The sequence below is a fragment of the Monodon monoceros genome, unplaced genomic scaffold (assembly GCF_005190385.1).
Source record: "Monodon monoceros isolate NGI ecotype Baffin Bay Population unplaced genomic scaffold, NGI_Narwhal_1 Super_Scaffold_1, whole genome shotgun sequence".
In the NCBI taxonomy this organism is placed as follows: domain Eukaryota; kingdom Metazoa; phylum Chordata; class Mammalia; order Artiodactyla; family Monodontidae; genus Monodon; species Monodon monoceros.
In genome coordinates this window covers 62608426-62623005 of record NW_021703765.1, presented here as the reverse complement: position 1 = coordinate 62623005, position 14580 = coordinate 62608426, and the positions used below count along the sequence as shown (strand labels likewise).

Below are 14580 nucleotides of genomic sequence, written 5' to 3'. Positions count from 1 at the left end.
TAAAAAGACCACCCGGGGGGGCTGCTGTCCGGCCTGGCACACCCAGCCCAGCCCAGCTAGAGGAGGGTATGGTCCCGGCTGGGCGGGCAGCAACCCCAGCTCCCAGGGCTCTGCTCAGCCTGCCTCTCTGCACCTGTTCCCTTAGTCATTTCTCTCTGGGCCTTGATTCGGGGAGTGTTCCCGCCTGGTCCTCACTTCAGGCCTCTGGAGCAGGGGGTCCCATCAGCCTCAACGTCCCAGATGGGGAAGCAGCCTGTCTAGGGGCACACGGGGAACGAGGGGATGGCAGAGGGACCTGGTCTGTCCAACCCCTGGCCCGGGACATCTTAAGGCCCATGTCGGCCTTAAGGCACCCCCTTTAAGGCCTGATATCCTGCCTCTTGGAATGAGCCCCTCATTTAAAATTGCTCATTGTGTCTTGTGACAGGATGGGTATCAACCGGACACGAATCTCAACCCTCCAGCTGCGGTCGGTCAGCGGGTGGCCATTACCCTGGACTCAGCATCAAATTAGCAGGAGCAGTCAGCTGAAGGGGACGGTGAGCCCGGGGGTGGGGTCTTTCATCCTTAAAAACGTGCCCTGGTGCTTCTCACAAGAGGACATTTACAGGGCTCTTGTCACCAGGGAAATACAAATGAAAACCAAAGTGAGACGCAAGCACACACCCACCATCATAGCCAAAAAATCAAGTGTGGGTGCGGATACAGAACGCCTGGGACCCTCATACGCTACTGGTGGGAGCTAAATTGGCAAAACTCTTTTAGGAAGCCATTTGTAGTACCTTCTAAAGCTGGACATAAAGTTGCCCTGTGCCCAGCAATTCTCTCCAAGGCGTATCTCAAAAGAAATGCATACACATGTCCATCGAAAGACATTTGTAAGAATGTTAGCGACCACTGTATTCTCAGCTGCCACACACTAGAAACAGTTCAAATGGCCATCAGCAACAGAGGGGATAAACAAACCGTAGCGCCCCCATATAGTGTGCATACCACACTGCAGAGCAAATGGGCAAAAATCAGTAATACACAGCGCACAACAGAGACGAAGAAGCTAGAAGCAAAATACTACAGACTGTATGTTTCCACTTATGTCAAGTTTAAAGAGGCACAAACTAACCCGTGGTCTTATAACCTGAAGGCAAATCAGCCGGTTTACGTTTGGGTGAGGGGTGGTGACTGGTAGGGGCAGGTGCCGGCCATACTCCGCACACTTCTTCATCTGGGTAGCGGTGCCCGGAAGTGGCAGGTTCACTTAGTACAAGTTAGTCAAGCGTTCACTTATGACGTGTGCCTTTTTAACATGTATATGGTACCTTAATAAAAGCATAGCTTTTTAAAAAATATGCTCTAAATTGTGATCGGCACGGCAGGCGCCTGACTAGGAGAGGAGGCCGAGGGCCACCCGAGCGCCCACGGTGAGCCTACCTGCAGGCAGCTGCGCCAGGTGCTTGAAGGCCAGGTGCAGGTTCTCCCGGCAGGCTGACTGGGGGTCGCTCAGCAGGAAGGACAGGGCGTGGATGACGTCATGCTCTAAAAAGCCATCTCTGGGGAAGAGAGGTGAGATTTAGACACAACGAACGTGCCACGAGAGGATCCAATAAGAACCTAGAGGCGGTTGCCTGCCCTCCCGGCCCCTGGAACCTAAGCCTGTGCCGGCTGGATGGGACCGCATTCCTACGGCCTCCGGAGAGAAGGCACAGGCTGGGGGTGGCCCTCACGTCAGGTGAGAGCAGTGCGGCCTGAGTGGTGGAGGACGACTCCAGGCAACAGAAGTGCATGACCAACCTCCCCTGAGCAGCCGGGCTGAGCTGACCGCTTCTCTCCACCTGCCGGGCACACACCTGCGGACTGTCCAGGGCAGCCACGTGCCTCCAAACCCACGTAGGCCTGTTATGCTTCTTGTTACAATGATATAGATTCACTGAATATCAGGTAAGCCAATTCGATGGGAGGAGAGTTGGTGGTTTTTGTTTTTGTTTTGATTTCCTTATGAAAACAAAGGTGAATGTTTTGGGAAACTCCAAGGTCAGTGTCTAAAAAGATAAATAAATAGGGCTTCCCTGGTGGCACAGTGGTTAAGAATCCACCTGCCAATGCAGGGGATGGGGGTTCAAGCCCTGGTCTGGGAAGATCCAACATGCCGTGGAACAACTAAGCCTGTGCGCCACAACTACTGAGCCTGCGCTCTAGATCCCATGAGCCACAACTACCGAAGCCCACGTGCCACAACTACTGAAGCCTGCACACCTAGAGACCGTGCTCCACAACAAGAGAAGCCACCACAATGAGAAGCCCGCGCACTGTAACGAAGAGTAGCCCCCGCTTGCCACAGCTAGAGAAAGCCCACACGCAGCAACAAGGACCCAGTGCAGCCAAAAATGAATAAATAAATTTATTTTAAAAATAGTGAGATGATTGTAAAGATTCTAGAAGGGTTTTGCATGCAGATTACTTCATTGTATCTGAGTGCTTGCTCTCCTTTAAAGAATCAAAGCTCCATGATGTTACAGGCGCTGGTTTAAGCAAAAGAGATGATGGGAAGCTCCGTGCAGTGGCCCATAGCCAGGAAGAGGCGCACAGGGATTGGTGACTGCCTAATCGCTTAGGGATTTGGGGTTAAGATGAACTGTTTGAAGGGAAGATACAATTTCTTCCAATCCTAGCTTTTTAACCATTCCTTCTGATTAACTAACTAACTGCTGGGCCCAGTCACATCTGGTGAGGGTTTCAAGGCTGCATCTCTCGAGGCTGAGGTCAGAAGTAAATGAGAAGTCAGAGCGGGGCCTGGCCCAGTGCCCAGCACACAGGAAGTGCCTGACCGTGCTCTGCCGTGAGGGCTGTATGAGTCGTTGTGGGAGAAGGAAATCACAGTGGGACCCCCAAGTTGCGGGGGCCTTCCCTGACCCCCGGTGTGACGTGTCCGGGCCTCTTCACTCTGCGCCCAGGTGCCCACTCCGAGTCACCCTGCTGGTAAGTCAGCTCTGTAAGCTGTAACTCCCCAAGGTGACAAGAGGCCAGGCCCCTGGCTTCCACACTCACTCCTCGTGTGGATCCAGGAAGGCAGGAGGTTTCAACATGGGCAGTCACTCAGGGCTTGAGGGGTGAGATGACCATTGAGCCCGGCGGACTTCAGAAGTCGGCCCCGGTCACTTCTGCCCTTTGTCCAGCGTGGTGTGCTAGAGTGAGCTGGGTCTTGGAATCCTGGACCCTGGGCACACCAGCTGCCTGCTCCGGGCTCCTCCCCACCCCTTGCAGTGGTGCTGCGAGGGACACTGGAGAACAGTGTGCCAGTCACATCAGGTCCTCAGTCGGTGACAGTTTCTGCACCGAGTCGCCCTGCTAAAGTGGTTACAGCCGGGAACCACCCCCCACACCTCCTATGAGGATAAACAGACCTATGGTCACTGTCACTGGGCTCGTAGTTTCCTGTAATCCCCAAACTTCAAGCATCCCTCCTCTCAGCCTCCGTCACCCTCCCTGGGGTTACTCCTAATGTCCAAGTCGGGTCCGGAAAGAGGAAAAAGGAGCAGGAAGAATGAGAGAAAGCACTTTTCTGGATCTGTCTCAGATAAGAACAGTGAGACTCGACCAAGAGCCTTGCCAGGTCAGAGCAGGAAAGGGCGGCCCTGCAGATGCCAGGTTTGAGCCCACTCCCCCGTTCTCCCCGGCACCCATCTGCCCTGTTTGGTGCAACACCTATGAACTGGGGCGCTCACTGTGTCACCACCTCCCCACACGCACCCAGTTCACAGCGACCTGTTGGGCCAGGGCTGCGCAGGGATTGGGCTGGCCACCCCCCTCCCAGGGACCTGACATCAGAACCCAGAGAAGAGACGGGGAGCTGAGGGGTCGAGGGGACCAAGGGGCTGAGGCGGCCATCTGGAGGTGGCCCTGAGCAAGCGGGTGTGTGAGTTCCCAAAGACCACCCATCTGTGGGGAGAGGGAACCAGAGAGAGAGCGCCCGCGGCCAACCAAGCCACCACGGGGCTGACACTTCACGTGCATGAACTCATTTAACTCCCTGCCCCGCGAGCAGCTCATTCAAGGTCGTTCAAGCATGTGCCACCCAGGGGAGGGGTGCGGCTCCAAAGCGTGGCATTGATACCCAGAGGCAGCTGCTCACCTGCCCACGTTGTGGGTGGCCATGATATAGAGCACCTCAGTGGTCTCGATGCGCACCAGGTCGTTGGTGTCCTTCAGCAAAGCTTTCAGGCTCTCCAGGCAGCCTACGGGCAGAAAAACCTCTGAACATTCACCGAGCTCAGAAACCAGCTAACCTAGAAGTCGACAAGTGAGCTGATGTCCAGAACGAGAGCACCAGGGCTCTACTGTTTGGGGGTGTGAGGGCATCGTGTGGTTGATGGAGTGTTTCAGAGTCACTGGCGGGGACTCTGGGTGCTAGAAAGGCTCATCCCCCAGGACCCTGTCATCCAAACCCCCTCGTGAATCTCTGCACACCTCCTCCCAGTCCTCCATGGGGTTCAGAAAATGCCCTTTGCGTTTGGAGAGACTGGAAGTCAAATTCCAGCCTTGTCACCCACTAGTCGTGTACCCTTGAAAGGGTTACACCTCGGGAAGCCAGACTGAGCACCTAAAAATCTTGCCTTATTTACTTATGGGGCAACCCTAGCCTCACACTGCTTCTCTCTGAGCCTCCATTTTCTTCTGTGGGTTGAGGCGGTTCCTTCCCTCCCAGGGCCAGTGCTACGAGGACTAAGGTAACACGGGCACTGAACGTATGGCAGCGCTGGACCAGAGTCGGCCTCGTTAAATAGCAACCTTTTCTATTGAAGCTCCACCCGGCGTAGGGACTTAAACTAGCCCTTCAGATAAGGCTGGTGGGAGAGGCGGCAGTTCACTCATCGTGGGCCTGATCTGGGACAGGTGTGACCGTGCCACTAAAATCAGTTCAACTCTTATGTGGGTAATTAAGAGAGTGGGACACAGTGGACACAGGTCCCCGTGTATGTGTGGTTTCAGTAGGGCCAGTGCCTATCTTCTGTGACAGCCTTGCGGGTGAGACAGATAAAGGCCTATTTGGTGGATGTGTGGCCACCGGGTTGAGTCATAGCAGAGGGGGCTGACCACTGGTGGTGTCCAGTTGAGGATGGGCTGACCAGCTGGGAGGGATGCTGTGAAGGGGCCACCTCAAGCTGCTCTGTGTCTGTCCATCCAGACCACAGTCGTGGTCACTTGGGCTGTGCCACGCTCACCTATGCGGATGGCTGTGTAGACGTGCTCGGGGTCGTGCATGAGGTCATACAGAGCCATGAGGGCTTTCTGCCTTGTCAACAGGTCCTCCGACTGCAGCTCCTCGTTCAGCTTGGGCAGTGCCCGGCAGCCGTAGGCAGTGGCAGCCTGGGTGGGGTTGATGTCGGGGGGCAGGTACTTGGAGATCTGGGCGTGGGCCATCTTCCCACGCCTCCCGCTCCTGCACAGGGCGGCTCTGTAGCTTTCAAAGTGAAGCTCTGCAGAAACCACTGATTAAAAGAACCCGAAAGTTGTCAACATTGCTACTGTGATTTGGTATTTTTACTTCCATTTTACAGATGAGCAGACTAGAGTGAGGGCAATAAAGGGATTTGTTCAAGGTCACAGTGAAGCCCGAACCTCACAGTGAAGTGGCGGCCCAAGCTGCAAACTTCAGAGTTCTCCCGATACTTTATAGGCTGGGCCTTGGGACAAAGGCATTGAAAACACAAACTAAGCCAAATGAGCAAACGCTGTATCAGCTCCATTCAGTGCTTATCTTGTGCCAGCAATACCTAATATCCAACTTAGCTGCCCCAGGAGGAGGGGACTTCTATTACCCACATTTTATGAAGGAGGAAACTGAGGTTTAGGGACAACGAGCCGTGGAGGTCACGAACTAGGATAGGAACCAATGTTCAAATCTGGGTCTAGCACATTCACCCATCAGGGACCCACAGTCGGTTGCTTCCAGCACATCCATAGAGAAGGAAATAAGGTTAAAGTGTGATTTATTTTTATTACACACACACTTTGAGCAACTGTAGGCAGTGTGGCTTAGTAGTTAAGAATGGGCTCCAGACCCAAGCCAGTGGGTGGTCCTTAACAAGTTATTTCCTCTGTGTCTTTCTGCAGCTCAAAAGGGAGATGATAATAGTACCCACCCCCACCCCAACCCCCGACCCCCGCCAAGGTGCCATATTCGCTGAGACTCTTGAGCCTGGCTCACCAGGGCTCCAGATTCTTTGGCTGAGTTATTATTAAGCTGATGGTGGTTGTGACCGCGTTTAGTGGCAGTGACAAACCCCAGCCTGTGGGAACCGACTCCACTAAGAGAGGTGAGCCGGACTCTGATTCCGGGCAACTGGTGACTAGGGAAGGAGGAGAAGGGGCCGGGCTGGGAGAGAAGAGGGGGCCCAGCCATTTGGGATCGGGGCTCCCCTCTCAGGAAACGGTGGGCGCCAGGGACAGGGGCCTACCCTCATCTAAAGGGTATGGGCTGCCTTGGGGTGGGAGGGCGCGGGGCCTGTTGATCAGGACCGGGTGGGTCTGGGGACCCCTGGCCCCTGGCCCCTGTCGGCCGCCGCAGACTCACCTGCTTCAGCGCGCAAGGTTCTGTAGCGCTTGCCCGTTGCCGGGCGACCCGGTTGCCAGGCGACCCTGAGCAGCGTCAGCCACGCAGCTCTTGCACACTCGGCGCCCACCGCGCAGGCGCGAACATCCCCAGGCCAGGGCCGGCAGTAAAGTGGGGGTGATGATATTTTACAGGGTTACTGTGGGGAACAAAGGCGGCTCACCTTTGTTCATAGTGCAGGAGGGAAGTGTCTATGTGCGCCTTTCTCTGTACTGGGCACTTGGCACACCGTTAATCCTCAGAGTAAACCTGTGAGGTGATAACATTCTCCATTTTACGGACAGGAACCTCAAAGAGGTTCAGTAGCTTCTGCTGAATCACTGAGGCCTGATTCCAGGACTGCTTAGCCCTGGTCCAGGCTCCTTCCTCGGCAGGCTGACTGGCTGGTGACAACACAGGTCGGCCCCTGCAGTGGACTCAATGCACTGCTGGCCAGAGCAGTTGTTCTTGGAAGCAAGCCAGAGCTAGCCACCACATACACCAAACCCTCCCAGGGCTCCCCACTGGTCTCAGGACAGAGTCCAGACTCCTAGCCCACCGCTCGAGGCCCTGGGTGATGGCCTCCTCCACACATGCTGGATTCTTTCTTAATCCCCCAAATGGCTAACTCTTTCCTGCAGCTGGGCTGCTTGTAACACTATCCACTTCTTTGTTCTTCAGGACACAACTTGGTGTACTCTTGAAGCCGACCTTCTCCCCAACTCCAAATTAGCGAGTGATCCTATGGCTTAATTACCCCACTGGCACACTTCCCTCTTCTTATTCTCTACTTGCTTGTCTGTTTCCCCCAACAGACTTCCCTGAGGGTGGAGGCCACTTCGGTCCTGGTTCCTTGCCTCCCCAGTGCCAGGAATATACCAGGAGGCCTTTCGGTAAGTGTAGAAGAAGTGAATGGTTAGTGGATTTGAGTCAAGCTTCATAATCAAAGCACTTTCACCGTCTTGTGTGATCCTCACAACAAACCCTTGAAGTACATAGTCAGGTCCATTTTATACCAGAGGAAACTGAGGAGGAAGTTGAGCCACTCAGGGAAGCTCACCCTGAGGCCTGAGCCCTTAGCAGTGAAACTCACTAACAAAGACACCAAGCATCGGCCTCCAGCACATTTAACTCTGAAACGAAGGCAACTGACTTCGATCTGTGTGCCATGGACCCCACTTTGTGATGTGGATGTCTGCCCCTACTGCTGTCCCTCAAAGGACCAAGTCGTGAAGGGTCTGTCTAACCTAGAGCATCCTAGCTTTTTTACAAAGGTGGTGTGGAGAGCATTGGGCTGGGATTTAGGAAATCTGGGTTCCAAATCTAGTTCTAACTCATGAAGCAAATCCTTTGGAATGTGTGAGCCTTCATTTCCTTGCTTGTGAAATCAGGGAGCTGAATCAAGTAGATTCTCAAAGCTGGGAATTCCAGATCTCTCAGGATTTGGTTACAGAGAGTCTTTTTGTAAAACCGTCCTTCAATTTTCTGTTTTTCAATCTCCTTTTTATTATTTTTGCAAACACACACATAACATTCTATGTAGCATATATGTTAATTTGTGAGACGTAAAAATATAATAAGCACCTGTGAATTCACCATTAGAACATTATCAGTGTCTGCATCCCCTTCCCTTGTCCCATACACGGTCCTCCTCTCCAAAGCGACCATCTCATTTCTGTGGTTCCCATCTCACAAATGCCTCTGGAAGCCATCTAGCCCCACGTGCCTCTCTCTGCAAACAGAAACTAGCTCACAGAAGCTCAGTGACTCAGGTCAGCCTTTAAACAGCCATTAATTATGGAAGTTAATGTTGCAGCGTGAGCTCTAGAAGCCAAGGTGTATGATATTCAGGCATCATTAGGTTCAGAACTATGCAGATGAAGGTCAGGAAATGGAAGGAGTGTCCATTCCTTGTCACTGCAGGGCGATCAAATGCCAGTGCTACAGCAAGAGCCTCTTCTTATGCCGTGATCGCAGAGAGGAGGAGGTGTCTGTGGGAAAGGTACGCAGCACACCGAAATGCATCAGGGCTAACCCAGAAGGGCCGAGACGGGGGATATTATTGTATTCCCTCTGTTCCAAAATGTTTATTTTCATTTGAATTATTTACCAAATAGGTGATATATGTACATAGAAGAAAATCCAAGAAGTATGAAAGTATAATGTCTCCCTCCCTCCTTGGTCCCCAGCCAACGGATCGTCCTTACCTATGGCAACCACTGGAATCTTTCCATTGATAAACTAAATTTATACGTGTAAATACAATTCATTTACCTTTTAATGTAATGGCAGTATACTTCAGTGTTCACCTTGTTTTTGTAAATGCAATATTTGTTCACTCATTTAGCGTTCACTCCATGCCTGCTTATGTGCAGGCACTGTTTGGCTGATGCAATAAGTCGGGTGGACTATACACAAGAACCCCTGCTCTCATTGCGCTCAGTGGAGGGAGACAGACAATCAACATAAACAGCAAGTTATATAATGTGTTAGAAAATGCTAAGTGCCTGGGAGAAATAGAGCAGAATAAGGGGTTGGAAGGATGCGGCAGTTGTAAATAGGATGCCTCATCTAGAGGTGACATCTGAGCAATGTGGCTATCTGGGGACAGAGCCTTCCAGGCCTAGGAGACAGCTGATGCAAGCACCCCGGTGCCTGGCGTGTGGAGGAACAGCAAGGAGGCCAGTGGAGCATGTGTGGGATGCGGGGGTGGAGGGGGGAAGCAGTAGGAGATGAGCTAAGACAATAAATGGGGCAAATCACATGGGGCCTCTTGGGCTATTGTAAAGATTTTATTCATCTAAGAGCGATGAGGAGGCATTGGAGGGTTTGGAGCTGAGGACTGACATGATCTGATCTGTGTTTTAACAAGGGATCCCTGGGGGCTGCTGAACTGGGAATAGGATAGAAGCAAGGGTGGAAGCAGGTTACATAACAAGAAAAAGATCACATTTGCTATATTATGAAAATAAGTACTTAAACACTTCACATAATTCCCTCCACGTTTGAACCACCAACCCTCCCCAGCCATGGTGACATCAGGGAGGCCAGGTGCGCAAGTTTCTCCACGGTCAGCCCCGCCCAGGCCCGCCCCTGGAGCCCAGACCCCACCCATGGTCGACCTGGCCCGCCCACCAGGCCCCGCCCTTGTTGCCGTGGTGATCACCGGCGCTCGGGCCGCGTCCCGGAGTCTCCCGCGAGGCTCTGGTTGCTATGGTGATCGCGGCGCGAGACGCTGGCGGAACACTTTTGGCTGTGAGCCCCATCCCCGACGTCCCGGATTCGTCAGACGCCCGCCTGTTCCGTGTGGTGCTCGTTGCCATGGTGATCGGGGCCACTGGCCCCTCCGGACTAGGCAGCGTCAGGAGCCTCTGCAGCCGCCGCAGGTGAGTCAGCCGCCCCTTCGGACTCACCCTCTCCCGCCCGCGTGATCCCCCGCCCACCTCCCACTACATAACCTGAAAGCGGCCTGGGCCCCGGGCCTCCTCTTTTCCTGACCGCACACCCCGGGCCCCCAGTGCTGGTCTGGGGAGAGACGGTCCGATGCGGAAGACCACAGGCCTCTCTCTCGGTCAAGGCCACCCAGTGCGGAGGGGGCGGGAGGGAGAAGGAGCCGGGGCTGTGGAATAGGCTGAGGGGCCCTGTGCCGGCTGTGGTGGTTCTGGGAAAGGCCTGTGGGCTGAACCCTGAGGGCCCTGCATACCCAGAGCCTTCATCCCTTAAGGGGCAGGAGCGGGGGAGCCCTCGCCACTCTACTTCCTCTGCCCGAGCTGTGTGCACAGCCTGACGACTGTGCTCCTTCACTCAGCCCAGAGCTGAGCTCAGGGAGGGGCCACTCCTGGTGGACATCGGTCAGGAGACTCAGGTCTCCTCGACTCCCAGGCCTGGTGGCAGGCCTGGTACCCGCCCCCGTGCCCCAACACACACTGCCTGCAGATTGGAGAGATGGCCCCTGGCATCCTGACATTCCTGACAGAGAAGGAGGCTTGGACCTGTTTTCAGAGCTACTGCAACGTTAGCTATCAACTTTGGGGGAGTCCCCAGGGATTTGCACAGTTCCCTAACTCTCTTCCCCCTTTTGGGGCCACAGGACTCCCAGGAAGAATGAGGTCCTCTGTGATGCCTTTGGGGCCCACGGTGAGCCAGGACCGCGTCATCACCAGCTTCCCTAAGGTAGGGAGGCGTTAGGCCAGCCTTTGATATGTATACTGCTCTCCGGACACCATGCCCTCATCCAGCTTTCCCCACCTCACTCACCACTGGAAACAAAGCAGGTGAATCGGGGAGGTCAGTGCCTCACTGACAGACCCCAGGGACTCAGCAGACTTCTTGAGAAGCTTGGCGTTGACTTGCCCAAGGTGGGCCAGCAAGTGAAAGGTGACACCAGGAGGCAGTGTGGCATGGATGTTAAGGGCAGAGACTTTGCAGTCAGACAGTCCTGGGTGTGAGTCCTGCATGTCATTAAGCTGTGTGACCGCGGGCAAGTTACTCAACCTCTCAGAGCCACTGGTACAGAAGGATAATTCCTCTCATATTGGGTGTCTGGCTCATGGTAAAAGGGAGCTCCCTTGCCCAAGTGTGGTCACTGTTTTTCTCATTTTAATTATGACATTATCAAACAGCACTCCAGTTTCCTGACACCAAATCCAAAGTTCTCACCCCTTACCATTCTGCCTTCTGTCCTTGCTGGAAACTCACAGCTCTCTTCCATCTATATTAAAATCCATTATTAATCACAGCACGGGATGTAAATCTGCACAGCCTCCCAAGGGAGCAGCGGGATAATGTCTCCCAGCACTGTAGATGCTCAGGGCCAGGCACTGCAGCAATTTGTAAAGTAGAAGGTCAGACACAACATAATGTCCTCGAGAGGGGGCCACTTAGACAGCAAAATGCTGCTTCTTGACACAGACTCGGGGAGGCATGAGCACCTCTCAGGGGCTGATGCACACTGAGAGCCAGAGTAAGTTGTTGAGCACCACGTGTGACAAAAGGAGCAGAAATGCACGTGTTTGCTTCTACGTGCAGGGTATCTGGAAGGATGCTTAAGATCCTGCCATCAGTGGCTGGTGCTGTGTGTGTGGGGAGAAATCCTCTCTTTTGAGTCTTGAAATCTGTGCCCAGGCCGGTGGGGGAAGGAGGGTAGGCTCTGGGTATTTGGGGTCCGCAGTCATTCCTCCTCCCCCTCTCCTGCCTTCCCCCCAACCCCGAGTTCTGTCTCCAACATGCACAGATAAAGCCTCGGTGCCTTAGACCCGTGGACAGTGCCCCCAGGACTTTCCATCTCATCAGAGGCCCAGGCAGCTGCTTCTCTACTGAACTTGACAGTGGTGACTGGGGATGACGGGGACTGGGGTTAAAAAGCCAAAGGAAGGGAAGCGTGATCGGCACAAAACAGTCCAGGTCTCATGGGATGAAGGACCCAGATTACAAAGTGGGATGAGGCTCAGAGAGGTAGGGAGGACTGCCTGAGGTCACACAGCTGGGCGTGGGGGAGCCCAGACTTGACCCAACCGTGGCCGACTCCAGAGCTCTGACGTTTCCCCACCTTGGGAGGCAGTCTAGGGCATCCCTGCTTCCACAGAAGGTAAGATTCTCCCCCAACTGCCTGTGGCCAAGTTCATCCCACACTCCAGGGCCACAGCACTTCAGACCCAAGCAATTCGTGGTCAGATGGGGCCAGTCCTTCCTTCACCCCATGTGCCTCGGTTTTCCTCTGTGCACTTCCTGCCAGCCTTCCCTAGCACACTTCTCCAATCTGTCCCAAGTCCTGGGACCCCTCTACTGACCGCCGTGTCTTGGCCAGCCCCCAGCTTGACACTGACACGGAAGTGGACGGAAAAGCAGCCAGCTTTCCCGAGAGGTGGCCACACACCTTCACATGGCCGGGGGCCCTGGGCTGAGTGCTCGTCCGCACTGCCCACTGCCCACTCCAGTGAGCAGACCAAGAGGTGCCGTGAGGGGTGTCCCCACCTTACAGATGAGGACATGGGCTCTGTGAGGTCCCGCCCTCACCCTTGGCCGAGCTCCTTCACCGTCCCTGCTGCCTTGGTCACACAGAGCCGAGAGGGCAGGCGGACCAGGGCAGAGCCGCAGGGGCCCTGAAGGACAGGGGTGGCCCAGGGACCACAGCAGAGCACAGCAGCCGTCTCCAGCTCGATCTCCTCCCACATCCTGGCCATGCCCCACACTCAGCCTTGGCCAATCTGACTGCAAAACGTAATGGTCACCTTTCATTTGTTTAATATCATTTTTTCTAATTATAGAACAAACCTGCATTCGATGTGTCATGGCGTCTTTGCTGATCACTTAGTATGTATGTGCCAGACCAGCTCTGCGCTGGTGGCTTCACAAATATAACCTCGTTTTATGCCCCCAAGTCCCTGAGATTTTCCAGATGCAGAAATTGAAGTTCGGAGACATGAGGCAACTACCCAGGGTCACACAGCAGCTGAGGGTGGACACAGGGGCCCTGCTCTTAGACCACTACCCAGTTCTGCCTTCTGAAAAATATGGAAGATGAAAGTGCCTTCCAGGACATTTTCCATGCACAGATATGCATATTTTTAAAATAAAAATGGCATCAGAGATCCATAGAAGGTGTAGGAGGATCTTGGCACTAAAAGGGCCCTTACAGCCCACCCCTCCTCTCATTGGAAGAGGCCCAGAGGGGACAGAGGGTTGATACGCCTGCAGCAAGGGCACAGCTGCCCCCAGCGGGACACAGCTCTCTGGATCTCCGCCTGGGCTCCCTGGTGTGTCCTGGTCCCACTGCTCCTTCTCGGGGCTCACAAGACCCTGGAGCCTTGGGAGTCACTGACAAGGTAGAGGACGGATGTGACAGAGGCTCAGGAAGGAGCCTGCTGCCCGCTTGGTGAGCTTTGCAGGGTGATGTGCCCACCTGTCTGTCTGTCTGTCTGTCTGTCTTGTTTCCAGTGGTACACGCCCGCCGCCTGCCTGCAGCTCCGGGAGCACTTTCACGGGCAGGTCAGCGCCGCCTGCCAACACAGGAATACGGGGACCGTCGGGTGAGTGCTGGCTTGGCCAGGGGAGGGTGGGGAGGGTCGAGCGCACGTGTGAGTGTGTGGATGCGGGCGCCGCCACCCGGTACAGGTCTGAGGAGCATCAGCCATTTATCTGGCTTTACCTGCCACACCTGCTGTAGGAACAGCTCCCCCCCTCGGTGAGGCCAGCAGCGAGGTCTGAGCACGGCTGTTCCCTCCAGAAGCATTTCCTGCCCTTCAGGCCTCAGACTTAGTGTTGGGTCCCTGGGGTCTCCTCTGAGTCCCCACCACACCTGCCCCCTCGCCCAGACGGAGCGGGTGCCCCCTGCACCATGCTCCTGGACTCCATGCTGGGTTCCTCGCCAGGCCACACGCAGGAAGGAGAGGCACGTGTGCGCCCCGTCACTGCCTCAGGGCGCCTGGCACTGCGGCACAGGTGTCCTGCCATGGTCACATCTTCTTAACAAACAGGTGCGGGGTCCTGCTTCCGCCACGCATCCTGAGGGGCTCGTGGTCTGTTCAGGGAGAAGGCTGAGCTCACAAGTCACATGGGGACAGTGAGGCCAGGATGGCCGAGGTGGCCATGGTCACGGGCTGAGCATGGCGGTGGCTGCTGGGGGAGTGCTGGTTCCACACCAGGGGCTTCCCACCAAGGAGCTCCCAGCCCTTCCCCACACTCAGTGCTGGAAGGCCAGGAAACTGGGGCCCAGGGGCACCCAGTGGCCCTGCGGCAGCACCTTTACTCCTCCTGAGAAGCAGAGTCAGGGCCACCTGCTCCAGAACTAGCAGCGCAGGGAATTCCCTGGCAGTCCAGTGGTTAGGACTCGGTGCTTTCACTGCCAGGGCCTGGGTTCGATCCCTGGTCAGGGAACTAAGATCCCGCAAGCCTCATGGGTGCAGCCAAAAACAAAACAAAACACCAGACGCGTGCACGCGCACACACACACACACACACACACACACACACACACACACACACACACACACACA

At 54.9% G+C, this 14580-nt stretch overlaps 2 protein-coding genes across 5 annotated transcripts in view; one reads left to right on the top strand and one right to left on the bottom strand.

Annotated features, from left to right (window-relative positions):
* RSPH14 (radial spoke head 14 homolog) overlaps positions 1-5483 on the bottom strand; it is a 60953-nt gene extending 55470 nt beyond the window's left edge. The window contains exons 1-3 of the mRNA XM_029216652.1: positions 5217-5483; positions 4127-4229; positions 1429-1547 (exon numbers count right to left, since the gene is read on the bottom strand). Of these exons, the coding sequence (XP_029072485.1) occupies positions 1429-1547; positions 4127-4229; positions 5217-5415 (421 nt within the window). The 5' untranslated portion in view covers positions 5416-5483. The remainder of the gene's footprint in view (positions 1-1428; positions 1548-4126; positions 4230-5216) is intronic.
* Positions 5484-9758: 4275 nt separating this feature from the next.
* RAB36 (RAB36, member RAS oncogene family) overlaps positions 9759-14580 on the top strand; it is a 13606-nt gene continuing 8784 nt past the window's right edge. For 3 of the 4 annotated variants that reach the window (XR_003795220.1, XM_029233411.1, XM_029233402.1), the window contains exons 1-2: positions 10532-10759; positions 13523-13614. Coding sequence is in view for 3 of the 4 variants with exons in the window: in XM_029233411.1 (XP_029089244.1) it covers positions 10532-10759; positions 13523-13614 (320 nt within the window). In the remaining variant the exon portion in view is untranslated. Of the gene's footprint in view, positions 9973-10531; positions 10760-13522; positions 13615-14580 lie in introns of those variants that run through there. The other variant, XM_029233420.1, reaches the window with a different exon arrangement.